The sequence below is a fragment of the Berghia stephanieae genome, chromosome 3, assembly GCF_034508935.2.
Source record: "Berghia stephanieae isolate SIO BIC M18660-M18661 chromosome 3, UCSD_Bste_1.3, whole genome shotgun sequence".
Lineage (NCBI taxonomy): Eukaryota > Metazoa > Mollusca > Gastropoda > Nudibranchia > Aeolidiidae > Berghia > Berghia stephanieae.
In genome coordinates this window covers 105079386-105099554 of record NC_088362.1, presented here as the reverse complement: position 1 = coordinate 105099554, position 20169 = coordinate 105079386, and the positions used below count along the sequence as shown (strand labels likewise).

Sequence of the window (20169 nt, the reverse complement as noted above, 5' to 3'; positions counted from 1 at the left end):
CGGCGATCTCAAGAAGTGGGTGAGAGAGGGATCTAGAAATGACTTTGGGTTTGAAACGAATATTTAGTGTTCGTGGATAGCTCACACGGTAGAGCCACGCTCTCACCTGCCAGGCGGAGTTGTCGTACCAATAAGGTCGCAGGTTCAAACCCCACCACCGCCGCGAAAAAAAATTTTTATTCTCTATTGTCTTCTGGCACTTTTCTACTCACTTCATATCTTGTTGTTACCAACATAAGTGCCTGCTCCACTCACTTTTCTGAATTAAAAATTCACCCCATACACCGGAGCATACTCAATGTCTCAATCGTTTCTATGTTATATGTTTGTGATGAGAATATTGGCTATTAAGCTTAACTGCTGGTCAAAAATACTTCGCGATGGTGGTGAACGAATCGGCGATCTCAAGAAGTGGGTGAGAGAGGGATCTAGAAATGACTTTGGGTTTGAAACGAATATTTAGTGTTCGTGGATAGCTCACACGGTAGAGCCACGCTCTCACCTGCCAGGCGGAGTTGTCGTACCAATAAGGTCGCAGGTTCAAACCCCACCACCGCCGCGAAAATTTTTTTTTATTCTCTATTGTCTTCTGGCACTTTTCTACTCACTTCATATCTTGTTACTACTACTACTACTACTACTACTACTACTACTACTACTACTACTACTACTACTACTACAACTACTACTACTACTACTACAACTGCTGCTACTACTACTACTACTACTACTACTACTACTACTACTACTACTACTACTACTACTACCAATATGTCTTTTATCTTCCATTATAGTCTGGAAAGTTCTGTTCCCTGACGCTGACCTTTGCTTATCAATTAGATCACCCCCCTGGGGCACCCTATCCTCTACCCACGCCACGCTAACATTTCATTCATACTGCAACCACCATTGAGTACAGACGATACAAGTTATTTTTCATTATATTTTATTTGTTTTCCACGTTTATTTGTGTATTGTTGTGCTGACGAAGGTACGTTTGTACCCGAAACGTCCATTGTCTGTTTTGTTCCCATACGAAGCCTTTCCATTTTCACTCTTTCGTTAGTATTAAACTGCTACCGAGGGAGATAGACTGCATTGTTGTTATAGTTTATATTCAACTATATGATTGCCGGATTGAACATTCATCTTGTTATTGTAAGTTACCATAACTTTTTTTTTTTTGGGCTGTTTATCAAGAATAAATACATGTTTATTCAATACCTTTACAAAACTATGAAAATTAAATATCTTATTCTAATACACATATTGCTTAATTTTATAATCAATTACCTCTCTCAAATCACTGGTTCAAATCGTAAAGTAATTCTTGTGATTTCTTAATAATTTATCTGGTAACGTATTTTCGACAAAAACGAAAGAACCAACGTTTTGAGTGAAGGACATAAATCTCCTTGATTATTTGTTTGATGTTTGTACTATATTAATATTAATATTTGAATTATTACTTATTCATTAAATTCCCAATGTAGGAGATTGTGGTACACGCATAAAAAGACTTGTTTTTGCGATAAATCAAAATGGCTGGCAGCAGAAGAGAAGCTGTTGGATCAATATTCAAGAGGTAAAAGTGAAAGATTTGAGTTTGAATTGTCAAATCTCACCTAGAGTTTGAGTTTGAGTTAGAATTGATTTGAATTAGAGATGGAACAGTACACAGTTAAGTTACAGAGGTTTTGTTGGATTTGGATCGGAGGTCGCTGCTATGACTTTGTCACTGTGGGCTGTACCCTATCCCAGGTGCACTGTACAAAGGTGATTGACGGTGATAATGACTATTTTCACGGTGCCGTGAAAATATGTATGTAATATAAGGGTAAGGGTATTAGGTGGCGTTTCTATGATTTTCTGCACCTCTGCTGGAGGTGTAAAATAATGTACCAATTTTATGCACCGCTGATAATAATAAATAATAGATTAATTCAAAGTATTAAAAATATATCCAAACTATTAATTATAACAATAAAAGTGATTGCATTCTCAATAAAATAAAACTAAAAATAAATAAATTGTCCACGATGGGAATCGAACCCAGTACCTTCAAGGTCAGAGTCTGACTGCTGAATCACTGCACTCCGGAGCCTCCTGACTAATCATAACATTTAATTAGGTCTTTCTATTTCTAGAACATTATTTCACCTTCAATGATTCAATGCAACTTCTATCTTCTGGTTTTAAATTTCGTGCTTTTTTTTATTATCAAAGACATACAGATGTCACAATATATATAACTTTTGCCATGTCCAAATACAGAAACACAGCATCGCATGAAATATGCATGTGTTACATTGGCTTCCTGTGGAAAAAAGAGTTGCCTATAAGATTTGTACTGTTGTCTACAAATCCATGAGCACAAACAGTCCGTCCTATATTAAAGACCTTCTAAACATATATGTCCCCAATAGAAACTTGAGGTCAAGCAATGACCAATCAATCCTTGTCAAACCTAAGCCATTGTGTAAAATAGGTGAACAGTCTTTTCAATTTTTGGCCCCCCATTTTTGGAACTCTCTCCCATCACACGTGAGATGCTCGGATTCGTTGACAACGTTCAAATCTCGCTTAAAGTTTTATCTTTTTACGTCATAATGTTGCAATATTATTTTCATATTTTGTTGTTGTTAAATTGAATTCGTATCACGTTTCCTTCACACTTGTCTCACTGTAGTATGTTTTGTTTTATATCACTGTAAAGCGCTTAGAGCCTGTGACAACGGGGTAAAGCGCTATATAAATGCCATTTATTATTATTATTATTATTATGTGCAACAGAGGTGCATAGAAACGGTCTGTTACGATTCGCCGTCAACAGAGGTGCATAAAGTATTTAACCCAAGAAGTGGCACTGAGCTGAAAATCTGCAGGTACACTCTGTGGTGACAAATTTCCACACAAGGATGAATAAAGGGAACTTTATTAATATGTTACAAGGGGTGTATTGGGGGGGGGGGGAGATTGCTGTTTCACAACATTCATTTACTGCCGTAGGCGACCACTAGCACATCATGGCATTGGAATTGGAACTAATGGCGAGGTGCTAATAATACGCAGAGAGGTGTCCTTTTTGTGCGAAACGGCAATGGAGTGTGTGGGTGGTTGAGAACACCATCAGAAAGCTTGGATGCTTTGTGTCCTGAGTCAAGTGGATCCACTTTTCCCCTATGAAATCATGATTTTCTATTCCAATCTATGGTTATCATCAATAATCATTATTAATGTTCTTGATTCGTTGGTATCGTAAATATATTTTGTAACCAGAGTTCAGGGTTTGTTGAGGTCTGAAGCCATGAAGGAAGAAGACAGGCCAATCTGGTATGATGTTGTCAAAGCGTTTCCACCAAAGCCGCTCCCACCTCAAAAGAAAGTACAGAAAATTTTGTACCCAGAGGATTTTGTCAGAGTGTGAGTCACTACCTCCCTCTCTCTCTCTCTCTCTCTCTCTCTCTCTCTCTCTCTCTCTCTCTCTCTCTCTCTCTCTCTCTCTCCCTCTCTCTCTCTCTACCTCTCTCTCTCTTTCTATCTCGCTCTGCCTCTCTCTTTCTATCTTTCTATCTATCTCTTCCTCTCTTTCTCTCTCTCTCTCTCTCTTCCTCTTTCTCTCTCTCTCTCTCTCTCTCTCTCTCTCTCTCTCTCTCTCTCTCTCTCTCTCTCTCTCTCTCTCATACTTCTGTGATGATTTACTTCATATTTGACTTTGAGATAGTCCTAACTAGTCCTAACATTGTACTGCTTGCCTTTTAAATAGCTTAATGATAGTATTTTCTGGTTTCAAACAGCATTTTACTAATTTGTAGAATAACAGTTACATATAACAGTCTTTGAAATAGTGCAAACTCCTTCAGAGATATTTAATGAATACAGATTGGTAAAATTTACTCTGTTACTATGAGCCCTCCCTCAGACTGTAGGAAAGGAATATAGGCATCTCCTGTAGCCTGCTGCACTTTTAGCATAGTAAATTTGATTGAAGATAACAAGAATATGCTACTTGAGCATGGGATTTTCCTTAGATAGGTATCACTTTAAGTAAAATATCTACGTTTATTATAATGTCTTGTAAAGTCCTTGAGAGGTCACTTTAATTTATAATGTAAATGCATACCCTACTCAAATTCACTGCCATGTTTATTTCCTCCCATGTTATTTCTATAATCATTAGAGAATGTCAGCTTAATTTTGTGTCTGTGTCATTGTGTACAATTTGACAAGAAATCTCTGTTATCGCTGTGTTATGTTGAGGATGCATCTGTCACATGTATCAGGCCTCGAGGCTATAAGGTCTTTGAGTTATCATAGCCAAATATAGGTCCTGTTTCATGCACAATTTTCAATACCTATATTGGTCAATAAAATGAAGAAAGTCAATACCACCCAGCTCTTTGTTATTGTGTTTAGGCTGCCAGAGAAGGGATAGGCTCTCACTAAATTGTTGTCTTACAGATTATAAATGTGACAGGATGCACGTGATTTTGTGTGTTGATTAGGATTGGTTTGATGACAGAAGTGAGTAATTTACTTCATTGAATACCATTAACTCACTCAACCCCAACACCGAATATATCCGTAGTTTACCCAGGTTACTTTTTCCTCATGCCTATTTATTACATTTTTCCGAGACAAATTATAGGCGTAGTATCAAAGCTATTGTTTTAAGTTTTTGCATGATAATGATAGATGATTAAAACTATCTATGTAAATGCTCATTTTTCCAATTTTGAAAAGTTGCAAAAAACTCTAGGATTGAGTGAGTTAATATAGTCTTCTTTTTTTTCGTTTAAATTTCAGTCAGTTCCACAAAGTGTACAGTTTTAATGGGGTAACATCGCTGTCAAATGAATCCTCCAAGTCCATACCAGACAAGTAAGTGCAGGGTATTCTATTCCTAATCTATTCCTATTTCCTATTCCTATTTATTGATACTCAACTGGAGCATTCATTTTGTATCGTATAAGATTATTGTTATTGTTTCTTTTTAGATAGCGATGAACAAATCATGTCGGGGTTATGTGATTTCACAATTCAACATATAACTTGAGCTTTTATATAGCACAATTTACAATAAATGTGCTCAAAGTCCTTTACAAAGGGTCCCTAGCAAACAGCAGCATTTAACTTATGGATGAGATGTGACGCTTGTTAGGCGATATTGCATTTTATTTTTTAAACAGACAATGATGTTTACAGCCAGGTACTCAGTTTACACACGAGGACAGTTAGAGAATGTGAGTAAAGAGCCTTTTTCAAGGACTCAACTATGCTCCACTCACAGGGGTATTCGAACCTTGGACCTTACGATCTGAAGGCCAATGTCGTACCATATAGCCACACAATAATATTGCTGTAGAGGTATGTTTAATAGTGTGTTTTGAGATAAAGTAACTTTGAGAACACTAGATATACCTTAGTTATATGTTCCTTATTGACTCGGACAAGTGACAATTTAAAAATATGTCCAAAAGTAAATCTTGTTAGAATTCTAAAGACAAATTTCCAATACTATGTATTTGAAAACATTATAAGTTTTCATGCGTTTTTGTTTTTTTCTTTTTGTTGTTTTTTTTTCTAATATTCAGATTAAACCAATTTTAATACAGGGTTAGTGTGGCACAAGGGTGTGGTCGTTGCTTCATTCCCAGAAGGTGTAGCAAGTTCGACTCCTGTGTGGCCTTGAGCATGTCATCTCGACCTGACTCACTTTTTCGGCACTGCACTGCTGCTTACACTTATGATAATCAAGTCTTTCCATGGAATAGACCCATGGGTGCCAGTTTTCCGGTTCATGCCGGAATTCTGATTTCGCGATATCTTGAAGTCAAATACCTCCGGTTTCAGTGTTTTGAGTAAAATAACCTAATAGCATCGGTAAAAATTCGAAAACGTGATTCAGCCACCTGCACTCTGAGTATTTCACTATGTATTATAAGTTGGCTTTAAATTCAAATTAATTTCCTCATTGTGTCAATATGTTTGCTGTGTAATCATTTAATAATGGTATAAAAACGCTGATGAAATAAGAGTAAAGTTTAGGCCGCATTTTCAGTAGGAACATTTTCAGGTTTGGCAAAGTGTCGAGATTTTAGTTTCAGGTTTCAGCACTTCTTCCTGCTGGCACCCATGAGTAGACCATAAAAACAAATTTTCTTAGGGGTATAAATAAATGGAATTTATTATTAGAATTAGACATTTTGACGATGGTTGAAGAATCATTTTCATTTTTAGCCATTTTAGCCTATTTCAGAAGTCAGCCCTTCAAACATGTAGTGGCAGATGATAGAGGGAACCGTGTGTTTATTTAACATGTAGTGGCAGATGATAGAGGGAACCGTGTGTTTATTTAACATGTAGTGGCAGATGATAGAGGGAACCGTGTGTTTATTTAACATGTAGTGGCAGATGATAGAGGGAACCGTGTGTTTATTTAACATGTAGTGGCAGATGATAGAGGAACCGTGTGTTTATTTAACATGTAGTGGCAGATGATAGAGGGAACCGTGTGTTTATTTAACATGTAGTGGCAGATGATAGAGGGAACCGTGTGTTTATTTAACATGTAGTGGCAGATGATAGAGGGAACCGTGTGTTTATTTAACATGTAGTGGCAGATGATAGAGGGAACCGTGTGTTTATTTAACATGTAGTGGCAGATGATAGAGGGAACCGTGTGTTTATTTAACATGTAGTGGCAGATGATAGAGGGAACCGTGTGTTTATTTAACATGTAGTGGCAGATGATAGAGGGAACCGTGTGTTTATTTAACATGTAGTGGCAGATGATAGAGGGAACCGTGTGTTTATTTAACATGTAGTGGCAGATGATAGAGGGAACCGTGTGTTTATTTAACATGTAGTGGCAGATGATAGAGGGAACCGTGTGTTTATTTAACATGTAGTGGCAGATGATAGAGGGAACCGTGTGTTTATTTAACATGTAGTGGCAGATGATAGAGGGAACCGTGTGTTTATTTAACATGTAGTGGCAGATGATAGAGGGAACCGTGTGTTTATTTAACATGTAGTGGCAGATGATAGAGGGAACCGTGTGTTTATTTAACATGTAGTGGCAGATGATAGAGGGAACCGTGTGTTTATTTAACATGTAGTGGCAGATGATAGAGGGAACCGTGTGTTTATTTAACATGTAGTGGCAGATGATAGAGGGAACCGTGTGTTTATTTAACATGTAGTGGCAGATGATAGAGGGAACCGTGTGTTTATTTAACATGTAGTGGCAGATGATAGAGGGAACCGTGTGTTTATTTAACATGTAGTGGCAGATGATAGAGGGAACCGTGTGTTTATTTAACATGTAGTGGCAGATGATAGAGGGAACCGTGTGTTTATTTAACATGTAGTGGCAGATGATAGAGGGAACCGTGTGTTTATTTAACATGTAGTGGCAGATGATAGAGGGAACCGTGTGTTTATTTAACATGTTAGTAGGCCGATGATAATGAGTGAGGAAACCGTGTGTTTATTTAACATGTAGTGGCAGATGATAGAGGGAACCGTGTGTTTATTTAACATGTAGTGGCAGATGATAGAGGGAACCGTGTGTTTATTTAACATGTAGTGGCAGATGATAGAGGGAACCGTGTGTTTATTTAACATGTAGTGGCAGATGATAGAGGGAACCGTGTGTTTATTTAACATGTAGTGGCAGATGATAGAGGGAACCGTGTGTTTATTTAACATGTAGTGGCAGATGATAGAGGGAACCGTGTGTTTATTTAACATGTAGTGGCAGATGATAGAGGGAACCGTGTGTTTATTTAACATGTAGTGGCAGATGATAGAGGGAACCGTGTGTTTATTTAACATGTAGTGGCAGATGATAGAGGGAACCGTGTGTTTATTTAACATGTAGTGGCAGATGATAGAGGGAACCGTGTGTTTATTTAACATGTAGTGGCAGATGATAGAGGGAACCGTGTGTTTATTTAACATGTAGTGGCAGATGATAGAGGGAACCGTGTGTTTATTTAACATGTAGTGGCGATGATAGAGGGAACCGTGTGTTTATTTAACATGTAGTGGCAGATGATAGAGGGAACCGTGTGTTTATTTAACATGTAGTGGCAGATGATAGAGGGAACCGTGTGTTTATTTAACATGTAGTGGCAGATGATAGAGGGAACCGTGTGTTTATTTAACATGTAGTGGCAGATGATAGAGGGAACCGTGTGTTTATTTAACATGTAGTGGCAGATGATAGAGGGAACCGTGTGTTTATTTAACATGTAGTGGCAGATGATAGAGGGAACCGTGTGTTTATTTAACATGTAGTGGCAGATGATAGAGGGAACCGTGTGTTTATTTAACATGTAGTGGCAGATGATAGAGGGAACCGTGTGTTTATTTAACATGTAGTGGCAGATGATAGAGGGAACCGTGTGTTTATTTAACATGTAGTGGCAGATGATAGAGGGAACCGTGTGTTTATTTAACATGTAGTGGCAGATGATAGAGGGAACCGTGTGTTTATTTAACATGTAGTGGCAGATGATAGAGGGAACCGTGTGTTTATTTAACATGTAGTGGCAGATGATAGAGGGAACCGTGTGTTTATTTAACATGTAGTGGCAGATGATAGAGGGAACCGTGTGTTTATTTAACATGTAGTGGCAGATGATAGAGGGAACCGTGTGTTTATTTAACATGTAGTGGCAGATGATAGAGGGAACCGTGTGTTTATTTAACATGTAGTGGCAGATGATAGAGGGAACCGTGTGTTTATTTAACATGTAGTGGCAGATGATAGAGGGAACCGTGTGTTTATTTAACATGTAGTGGCAGATGATAGAGGGAACCGTGTGTTTATTTAACATGTAGTGGCAGATGATAGAGGGAACCGTGTGTTTATTTAACATGTAGTGGCAGATGATAGAGGGAACCGTGTGTTTATTTAACATGTAGTGGCAGATGATAGAGGGAACCGTGTGTTTATTTAACATGTAGTGGCAGATGATAGAGGGAACCGTGTGTTTATTTAACATGTAGTGGCAGATGATAGAGGGAACCGTGTGTTTATTTAACATGTAGTGGCAGATGATAGAGGGAACCGTGTGTTTATTTAACATGTAGTGGCAGATGATAGAGGGAACCGTGTGTTTATTTAACATGTAGTGGCAGATGATAGAGGGAACCGTGTGTTTATTTAACATGTAGTGGCAGATGATAGAGGGAACCGTGTGTTTATTTAACATGTAGTGGCAGATGATAGAGGGAACCGTGTGTTTATTTAACATGTAGTGGCAGATGATAGAGGGAACCGTGTGTTTATTTAACATGTAGTGGCAGATGATAGAGGGAACCGTGTGTTTATTTAACATGTAGTGGCAGATGATAGAGGGAACCGTGTGTTTATTTAACATGTAGTGGCAGATGATAGAGGGAACCGTGTGTTTATTTAACATGTAGTGGCAGATGATAGAGGGAACCGTGTGTTTATTTAACATGTAGTGGCAGATGATAGAGGAACCGTGTGTTTATTTAACATGTAGTGGCAGATGATAGAGGGAACCGTGTGTTTATTTAACATGTAGTGGCAGATGATAGAGGGAACCGTGTGTTTATTTAACATGTAGTGGCAGATGATAGAGGGAACCGTGTGTTTATTTAACATGTAGTGGCAGATGATAGAGGGAACCGTGTGTTTATTTAACATGTAGTGGCAGATGATAGAGGGAACCGTGTGTTTATTTAACATGTAGTGGCAGATGATAGAGGGAACCGTGTGTTTATTTAACATGTAGTGGCAGATGATAGAGGGAACCGTGTGTTTATTTAACATGTAGTGGCAGATGATAGAGGGAACCGTGTGTTTATTTAACATGTAGTGGCAGATGATAGAGGGAACCGTGTGTTTATTTAACATGTAGTGGCAGATGATAGAGGGAACCGTGTGTTTATTTAACATGTAGTGGCAGATGATAGAGGGAACCGTGTGTTTATTTAACATGTAGTGGCAGATGATAGAGGGAACCGTGTGTTTATTTAACATGTAGTGGCAGATGATAGAGGGAACCGTGTGTTTATTTAACATGTAGTGGCAGATGATAGAGGGAACCGTGTGTTTATTTAACATGTAGTGGCAGATGATAGAGGGAACCGTGTGTTTATTTAACATGTAGTGGCAGATGATAGAGGGAACCGTGTGTTTATTTAACATGTAGTGGCAGATGATAGAGGGAACCGTGTGTTTATTTAACATGTAGTGGCAGATGATAGAGGGAACCGTGTGTTTATTTAACATGTAGTGGCAGATGATAGAGGGAACCGTGTGTTTATTTAACATGTAGTGGCAGATGATAGAGGGAACCGTGTGTTTATTTAACATGTAGTGGCAGATGATAGAGGGAACCGTGTGTTTATTTAACATGTAGTGGCAGATGATAGAGGGAACCGTGTGTTTATTTAACATGTAGTGGCAGATGATAGAGGGAACCGTGTGTTTATTTAACATGTAGTGGCAGATGATAGAGGGAACCGTGTGTTTATTTAACATGTAGTGGCAGATGATAGAGGGAACCGTGTGTTTATTTAACATGTAGTGGCAGATGATAGAGGGAACCGTGTGTTTATTTAACATGTAGTGGCAGATGATAGAGGGAACCGTGTGTTTATTTAACATGTAGTGGCAGATGATAGAGGGAACCGTGTGTTTATTTAACATGTAGTGGCAGATGATAGAGGGAACCGTGTGTTTATTTAACATGTAGTGGCAGATGATAGAGGGAACCGTGTGTTTATTTAACATGTAGTGGCAGATGATAGAGGGAACCGTGTGTTTATTTAACATGTAGTGGCAGATGATAGAGGGAACCGTGTGTTTATTTAACATGTAGTGGCAGATGATAGAGGGAACCGTGTGTTTATTTAACATGTAGTGGCAGATGATAGAGGGAACCGTGTGTTTATTTAACATGTAGTGGCAGATGATAGAGGGAACCGTGTGTTTATTTAACATGTAGTGGCAGATGATAGAGGGAACCGTGTGTTATTAACATGTAGTGGCAGATGATAGAGGGAACGTGTGTTTATTTAACATGTAGTGGCAGATGATAGAGGGAACCGTGTGTTTATTTAACATGTAGTGGCAGATGATAGAGGGAACCGTGTGTATTTAAATTAGGGGTGGGGGTTAAACATGTAGTGGCAGATGATAGAGGGAACCGTGTGTTTATTTAACATGTAGTGGCAGATGATAGAGGGAACCGTGTGTTTATTTAACATGTAGTGGCAGATGATAGAGGGAACCGTGTGTTTATTTAACATGTAGTGGCAGATGATAGAGGGAACCGTGTGTTTATTTAACATGTAGTGGCAGATGATAGAGGGAACCGTGTGTTTATTTAACATGTAGTGGCAGATGATAGAGGGAACCGTGTGTTTATTTAACATGTAGTGGCAGATGATAGAGGGAACCGTGTGTTTATTTAACATGTAGTGGCAGATGATAGAGGGAACCGTGTGTTTATTTAACATGTAGTGGCAGATGATAGAGGGAACCGTGTGTTTATTTAACATGTAGTGGCAGATGATAGAGGGAACCGTGTGTTTATTTAACATGTAGTGGCAGATGATAGAGGGAACCGTGTGTTTATTTAACATGTAGTGGCAGATGATAGAGGGAACCGTGTGTTTATTTAACATGTAGTGGCAGATGATAGAGGGAACCGTGTGTTTATTTAACATGTAGTGGCAGATGATAGAGGGAACCGTGTGTTTATTTAACATGTAGTGGCAGATGATAGAGGGAACCGTGTGTTTATTTAACATGTAGTGGCAGATGATAGAGGGAACCGTGTGTTTATTTAACATGTAGTGGCAGATGATAGAGGGAACCGTGTGTTTATTTAACATGTAGTGGCAGATGATAGAGGAACCGTGTGTTTATTTAACATGTAGTGGCAGATGATAGAGGGAACCGTGTGTTTATTTAACATGTAGTGGCAGATGATAGAGGGAACCGTGTGTTTATTTAACATGTAGTGGCAGATGATAGAGGGAACCGTGTGTTTATTTAACATGTAGTGGCAGATGATAGAGGGAACCGTGTGTTTATTTAACATGTAGTGGCAGATGATAGAGGGAACCGTGTGTTTATTTAACATGTAGTGGCAGATGATAGAGGGAACCGTGTGTTTATTTAACATGTAGTGGCAGATGATAGAGGGAACCGTGTGTTTATTTAACATGTAGTGGCAGATGATAGAGGGAACCGTGTGTTTATTTAACATGTAGTGGCAGATGATAGAGGGAACCGTGTGTTTATTTAACATGTAGTGGCAGATGATAGAGGGAACCGATGTGTTTATTTAACATGTAGTGGCAGATGATAGAGGGAACCATGTGTTTATTTAACATGTAGTGGCAGATGATAGAGGAACCGTGTGTTATTAACATGTAGTGCAGATGATGAGGACTTGTTTATTTAACATGTAGTGGCAGATGATAGAGGGAACCGTGTGTTTATTTAACATGTAGTGGCAGATGATAGAGGGAACCGTGTGTTTATTTAACATGTAGTGGCAGATGATAGAGGGAACCGTGTGTTTATTTAATATGTAGTGGCAGATGATAGAGGGAACCGTGTGTTTATTTAACATGTAGTGGCAGATGATAGAGGGAACCGTGTGTTTATTTAAATTAGTGGCAGATGATAGAGGGAACCGTGTGTTTATTTAACATGTAGTGGCAGATGATAGAGGGAACCTGTGTTTATTTAACAAGTAGTGTAGGGGAACAGGTTATTTAACATGATGCAGATGATAGAGGAACCGTGTGTTTATTTAACATGTAGTGGCAGATGATAGAGGGAACCATGTGTTTATTTAACATGTAGTGGCAGATGATAGAGGGAACCGTGTGTTTATTTAACATGTAGTGGCAGATGATAGAGGGAACCATGTGTTTATTTAACATGTAGTGGCAGATGATAGAGGGAACCGTGTGTTTATTTAACATGTAGTGGCAGATGATAGAGGGAACCATGTGTTTATTTAACATGTAGTGGCAGATGATAGAGGGAACCGTGTGTTTATTTAACATGTAGTGGCAGATGATAGAGGGAACCGTGTGTTTATTTAACATGTAGTGGCAGATGATAGAGGGAACCGTGTGTTTATTTAACATGTAGTGGCAGATGATAGAGGGAACCGTGTGTTTATTTAACATGTAACTGTTTAAAAAGCACTGTAAAACTCTGAAAGGCATTAATTACTCTGCTTGCTTTCTTAAATTCAATTTCTAGCATGCTGTTTTTCAACTATATACCATTTTACTGCTTATATTTATAGCGGTTTGAAATTACATGTAAACATAAAACCACGTTTGCTTGAGTCAAACAGTTTATGGGGATTTTGCTTTGAGGAGGAATATACTGTCAAGAACAGATAGATCAACACTGTTGGGACTGCTGTAAAATGTTGATATAAACGGTATGTCAATTTATATACATGTTCTTCCATACAAAGAAAGGGAAGTAAATGGAAAATGCAAGATAACAAGGGAAGTCAATCTGGATGATTTGGTAGCCATTAAAATGGTCGATTTTGAAATTTTGTATGATTAACTTAATATGACTTTTAGAAGTCAGTTTTAGTGTTCTGTCTCTGGAGTCCAGGAATAAATTTTTATAGACCCTGTCCTCAGTACTGGCAATGATGTCATTTAAGGAAGCAGCATAGGGTCTTGATTGCTGCTTTTAAAAAAAGTTCAGTTTTCACTTATATTTAGATATGTATTGTCACTTTAACATGAATAGATGTGAGTTAGTTCAACTGGGTAATCTATTTCTGAGACAAACACAACTTTTTTACTGACATTTCTCTGAAAACATCGAATCTGGTGGTGGAGATCCTTATTAAATTGTTATGAAATATAATTGACATGTCTTCAAATCAATCATATTAAATAGAAGTAATCATAATATGTGTAGTCACAGTTACAGCCTTACCCTTTCACAGCCAAACGAAACCACTAAAGATAATGGTCTTTCACACTTGGCGTTGCAAATTAATCTTACATACAAAGAAGGCCTGCCCAAAAAAAAATCAAGTTCGTGGGGATAGACTTAGGAAATTTTAACAATAAATAAATAAAATAAAATTCCTTTTATTCCAAGATAGTAGGTACCACAAGAGAAAATTTTTGAATATTTAAAATGATTTTTCTTACTTTATTCATAAAGCATTCTGATAGTCATGGAAAACACTTTTTAAATTTTAAAAATCCATACATAAATAAGAAAATGAGAGCTAATTCATTTTTAAAGAACTTTGAATTTTTTTTATTGCTAATTGATGAAAGAAAATAGTCCAACTTTGACGTCATGTGACTAAACAGCAAAAAGATTTATCATACTTGTGAAACATATTTTTAACCACAGTGACTAGATAAATGAAAGATAAGAAGATTTGAACCAGACACAATTTTTTTTACTAAATCTCCAGTCACTTCCATGTTACTTTATGGACATGTCTGGGAATTATGCTTGGTTTTGCCCTGACCCTCTCTGGGTCTTTAACCAAAAGGATGCAGTAAAATTTATTAATCCTTTCAAGGAGGATGACTTTTCCACTGTAAATCGTCTCTTTGTAAGTTATTAGGGGTACTGAGTGCTTCCCTCTTACACAGGATCAGCAGGTGTGTCTTTTGTGCCCTCAACCACCTACCACCCCAAAGTCTTTTAGCGCCTCAAGGTCTATGAAGCATGACTGTATCCTGATTTCTGTGTTACTGAATGAACTGTTTGCTACCCTTTCGATAGGATGCTAGTCTGAAATAAAGCACTTTTCGCCACACACACCTACAGACCTAGCCACCCAATTATTTTGATTAGCTCCCTTTGCTTGAGAGGCGAGAATTACGCAAATCTCGCCAAAACCAAAAGTGAAAATAAAAAATGTTTTAATAACATTGATCTCTTTATTTGCTTCTTTTCTCGTCTTAAATTTACATCTCTTCCCAATTGAAGAACAAAAACAAACAAACAAAAGCAGAAAAATACATGTCAACCTTTTATCCATTTTGATCAAGTTTTAATGGCGTAAAGAATGATTTTTTAACTTTTACACATATACTATTTCATAAGCCACTAGTAACCTTTACATAGTCGATCATGAAAGCATTAGAAAAAGAATTGAATAATTTAGAAAATGAAGTTGCACTTCGAAGTCTATTGTTTCTCCAATTTCAATATTTTCACTATTACAAGTACCATTTTTCCCAAATAAAGAAAACAATAGCATTGGTTTTTCAATTTTCTAACACATTTGGACGAATCAATGTGTGTCTTTTGACTATTGATAAACTACAAGTAGTGGGTATTCCTATGCAATGATTTTAAAAACGACATCACACTTTCGACCGTAAAAATCTACTCCTGTTATAACGAGGTCAAACAATCATTTTGTCATAGCAACAACATGGCCGCCATGAGTGAAGAGTGTGTGTATAAATTTGTCACTTGTTTTTTTTGTTTAGCAATAAATAATCATGGAGAGACAAACCTGATATGAAAAAAAATACATGGATAAATTGATAAAAACAGCATGTGTTTTAATAAAAACCAAGGCCAGAACGTCATCCAAAAACATTACAGGCCAATAAAAAACCAAAAAAATTAGGGGTTTATTTATGCTGTTCCATCATTAAAACTTACTCACTTACCGACTCGAGTTATCGGTTGAAATAACAATATATATTATATTCATTTTGTTTTAAACTATCTAAAACAAACATTATGATGGTACTTTAATAGAATATTAATGTGGTTTCCATGAACTCTATTCTTTTTGTCAATAAATTGAGATCTCATTCTCATGGCAGTTTGTTTGCTGTTACAAATTACAATGAGGTGTAAAAAAAATCCGATAACACTCAAAGCTGAAAACAAGGATTTGATGGGCTTTTTAAAGATATGATACCTCAGCATTAAACAACCCTTGTTAAAACAAATTGGTAGAAATAGAGATAAGATGTTTGTCTTTTAGACAGACTCAGTTCAAATTTTATATCAATAATATGTCAGGATTTTTTGTTGCTGTAAAGTTTTAAAATGGCATTTTTCTACCTTTAATGCCCATTTTTTTTATTGTTGAAGTGGTATAGAAATAAAGTTGAAACCTTCCTTTTTAAGATGATACCAAATTTAGCTCTGTACGTTTTTGATGGCCGAGGTATTAATGCTTGAATGACCAGGTTTAAAAATAGTCCTTTTCTCGATGTGTGATGCTAAATATATAGGGGGTTTTTTCTGCCACAAAAGTTACGTCTATTGTGGTACCTAAAGGTAGTCAATGCATCAGTCACAGTGCAGTGCTGTAAATCCAGAAAAAGGGGCTAAGTTTCGAGCACAAGAAAAACACGAGTTTCTGACAGCTAGACATAATAGACCATGGTCTTGCTTCCTCGCTTGTGGCACTTATACAAATTGTTACAGTTCCTTACATGGTTGTGGTTCACGAGGATATATACAAGGTTAGAAAACAGTTTCTTGAGGGATGCAACCTTCTCAAAATGACATGCATTACACTTATTTCCATTACTTTAGATATGACCCTCACTAAAGTGTTATATTAATTAAAATTCAGCCACAATCATGTACATATAAAAAGCCAGATCAAATATGGATCTGAACATAATAGGGATTTTTAAAATCTCCATTTTTTTATACTTCAACAAAATATGTCAGCTCTATCAGCGACCAATCAGAGTCAAGTGATTCCAAGATTCATCTGATCATTTTCTTTTTCTCTCATTTATTGCCAAAGCATTAAATTACTGCACTAATACTACTACTATTACTACTACTACTACTACTACTACTACTACTACTACTACTACTACTACTACTACTACTACTACTACTACTACTACTACTACTACTACTACTACTACTACTACTACTACTCTAACTACTATACTCTATACTACTACTACTATTCTATACTACTAATACTCTACTACTACTACTACTATCTACTACACACTCTACTCTACTACTACAATCTACTACTACTACTACTACTACTACTACTACTACTACTACTACTACTACTACTACTGCTACTACTACTACTTCTACTGCTACTACTACAACTACTACTTCTACCACTACTACTATTACTACTGCTGATGATGATTTCATTAAATAGATGGTATAATAGGGATCAGTTGATCTGGTTCCATAATGAATAATATCATTCAAAAGGCAACTTTGTCTTTATGTATCTAAAAAAAGAAGTAGTTAACCGGGGCATCAGCCGCAGTACAGTGCTGTAAAATGTAAATGTTGCTGCTCGAAGCTCGAAGAAATAAATAATAATGCGAAATTGAATGTAAGCTTCAATTTGATTACAAAAACAGATTAAATGAACATTTCCGGTTTTCCCTTTATCAACAAGCCAGGATGAATGAAACACCACAGATGAATCAGATATTAATTTCATTCATCCTGTTTTGTTGATAAAGGGGAAACCCGAAACGTTCATTTGATCTGTTTTTGTAATTAAATTGAAGCTTACATTCAATTTCACATTATTATTTAGTGCTGTAAAATGAGCAACAGGGGCTTAGCTTCTTGCTAAATAGTAATTTTAAAACTGGCTGAATCCAAGTCATATTCATCCAGCTATCTCGCAACCAGTTAAATCAGGTTTCCAATGTAAAGTTTGTCTCAATTTAATTTTTACTTTTTCTCAGATTTGTTGAAACCTATATAGAATTACATCAGCAACAGCAAACCCAGCCAGATGAGTTGTTTGAAAAGACTGCCCAGACTTTGCAGGGCCAAGGAATTAGATTAATCAGGCATGATGAGATTCCAAAAGAAAAGGTATTATCACATATACGATCACATTTTGTTTGAATGTAGATGGGGAAATTGCAGCTATCTAAGAATCCTAAAGGTCCTATTTAGGAATAAATGAATTATGAAATTAAAGACACAAAAATTCAAGGAAATAAGGTTAAAACAAAGTACTATTCGTAGGGACAATTTTTTTTATCAAAGTCAAAGATGAATATATGTATTTTCCTTTTCATTTTTCTCTTCAAAATATACATGAAAACTTCTGTCAATCAGTGGTCAAAGTCAGGGCTGTTACTTAATTTACTCTTCTGTGCTGACTGTTACCCATTTTTGGCGGTTTAGATCCTCTTATTGGAGACCTATCGGTATTTGAGAAGAGAGGCCATGTTAGTTTGGTTTTTTTTTTTTGTTTTTTTTTTTTGATATTTAATTTTTAGTACATTATCAGTTTGTTTTTTGTTATTCTATTTGTATTACAAGTATTCAGCATGTTTGCATTTAAATTGTTTTTTCTCTTCTTTATATTTCCCAAGGATACACCACGAGTAGAGACAAAAAGGAAAACCCCAAGTGAAGTCAAATTAGATATCGACGAATTGTTTACAGAAAAGACTTAGACAGAATTAAATTATTTTCTGGTGGTTTGTATGGATGTGTATGCTTTATTGTGGCGTGTGTGTGTTGGGGGGGGGGGGGGGGAGATTATATAAGAGTAAGTGTGTTTTTATAAAATTGAATAAACTTCATATGCATTTATTTGACATCGCTCTCATTTTGTGTTTTGACGATTATTTCTTCACTAAGAAAAAATAGAAAAGATTTATCACTTTTAAACTCTCAAAATGTAGATTTAAGCAATGTTTTTTACAGCTGAATAATTAATTCGGCAAATTCATGGGTTCATTGAACAAAGACAGAGCTCCCAAATGATGTCCTTCATTGTCTTTGTAAATTTTTCACAGCATCCACAAACAGTTGCACAGTTTTGACAAACTAAACTGAGACTTGGGGCCAACACACTGGCCACGAAGAGAGAGAAAGAGAGCAGAGCAAGTTACGTTGTGACATAGCCTTCATGTAATGACCTAAATAAAAAATAATCAAATCATAAAACAAAACGACATCCGAAATAATAGTTGATTACTGTGCGTGTGTGTTTCCAAGAGCTCAACCAATGGAACATTTATTTCATTAAGCACCACTAACAACTCACTTTTCATTTTTATAAACTTGTGACCATCATCTTGTAATGTGACATAAATTTTTGGTCAGTCACAGGCTTGGCCATCTCAAGTGCTTGCTTCAATCGCCTGTGACAAGCACCGGATAGCCATGGACTCAGGCTATAGTTTTACGAAGGGTATGCATGTGTAGACAATGCCTTTCTCCCTCCATTCTTACCACTTACCCCACATCCTACCTTGTTATCCTGCGTGCCATGGGGCATATTTTGTTTTTCCAAGCGAGTAACTAAGGAGTGAATGATATTCATCATTTTACCAACAAAAAATTACGAATCTACGACACCAGAATGCGCAAACATTGAGATTATAGAGAAGGAAAGAAATTGATGTCACTCAGCTCTTTGTTTTTGTTTTTTTAGCCAGCCATTTTTATGAGTAGTTCTCACTAAATTGTATCAGACTATAAATGTTTAAGGTTACACATAGTTTTGTTTGTTGGTATGTTATATCTGGATGGTGGATGTTATGAGTATTTTAACAGCAATACTTGTACAGTTGGCTACATCACAGTTTGTGTCCTTTGTCTGACAACCATGTTCACATATTCTTTGATAAACTGTTCCTGTTGTCCCGTGTTGTTCATAGAATGCGTGTTGCACCGTATTTACCAATATAAACAATTGTTAATTTTCACTTGAGCAGACCTCCCAAATTTTGACTCTTTGTGAAAATGACTTAGAATTCAACAGCTGATATACATGCCTGCCCTAGGCCTCTGTAACGTGTTGTATATTCTGTTTGACGTAGAATAGATGAAACTGAAACGTTCAATCATCCCTTGAATTAGGAATGTTGTTCAATATTGTAAAAGTACTTTATTAAAAAAGCAATTTGTAATCTCCGCATGGAGGTCTTATGTTCTATCAATGACTATTCTTATGAGCTCTGTCATTGTCAGCAATTTCCTCAGTTGTTTGTTCATTCAAGCTACTGGACTGGTGGGCAGGGAGGTACTTACTGCGTCGTCTATCCCCCTATATCTGTTTTCAACTTGTTTTCTGTCTTTGTCGTGGAATAAGATTACTTGTATGCCCTGGCTGAGAGGAAAACAGTCAAATGTATAGTGTGTTTTGGGAGATGATATTTTTT

The 20169-nt window shown here is 36.8% G+C and overlaps 1 protein-coding gene across 2 annotated transcripts; it reads left to right on the top strand.

Annotated features, from left to right (window-relative positions):
* Positions 1–1055: 1055 nt before the first annotated feature.
* On the top strand, positions 1056–19713 carry LOC144969075 (small ribosomal subunit protein mS23-like). 2 transcript variants are annotated; one of them, XM_078908088.1, is made up of 5 exons: positions 1056–1158; positions 3280–3423; positions 4807–4881; positions 17728–17860; positions 18370–19713. In XM_078908088.1, the coding sequence occupies exons 2-5, from the start codon at positions 3308–3310 to the stop codon at positions 18451–18453; spliced, it is 408 nt and encodes a 135-aa protein (XP_078764214.1). In that variant the 5' UTR covers positions 1056–1158; positions 3280–3307; the 3' UTR covers positions 18454–19713. The 2 variants fall into 2 exon arrangements, with proteins under 2 accessions (XP_078764214.1, XP_078764213.1); XM_078908087.1 differs by lacking the exon at positions 1056–1158 and adding an exon at positions 1357–1585.
* Positions 19714–20169: the final 456 nt, after the last annotated feature.

Bases quoted from the DNA above. Each gene is read 5' to 3' on its own strand.
- LOC144969075 (XM_078908087.1), top strand. From the start codon at position 1,542: ATGGCTGGCAGCAGAAGAGAAGCTGTTGGATCAATATTCAAGAG. The intron at 1,586-3,279 runs GTAAAAGTGAAA...TTTTGTAACCAG, and splicing joins GTTGGATCAATATTCAAGAG to AGTTCAGGGTTTGTTGAGGT. The intron at 4,882-17,727 runs GTAAGTGCAGGG...ACTTTTTCTCAG, and splicing joins TCCAAGTCCATACCAGACAA to ATTTGTTGAAACCTATATAG.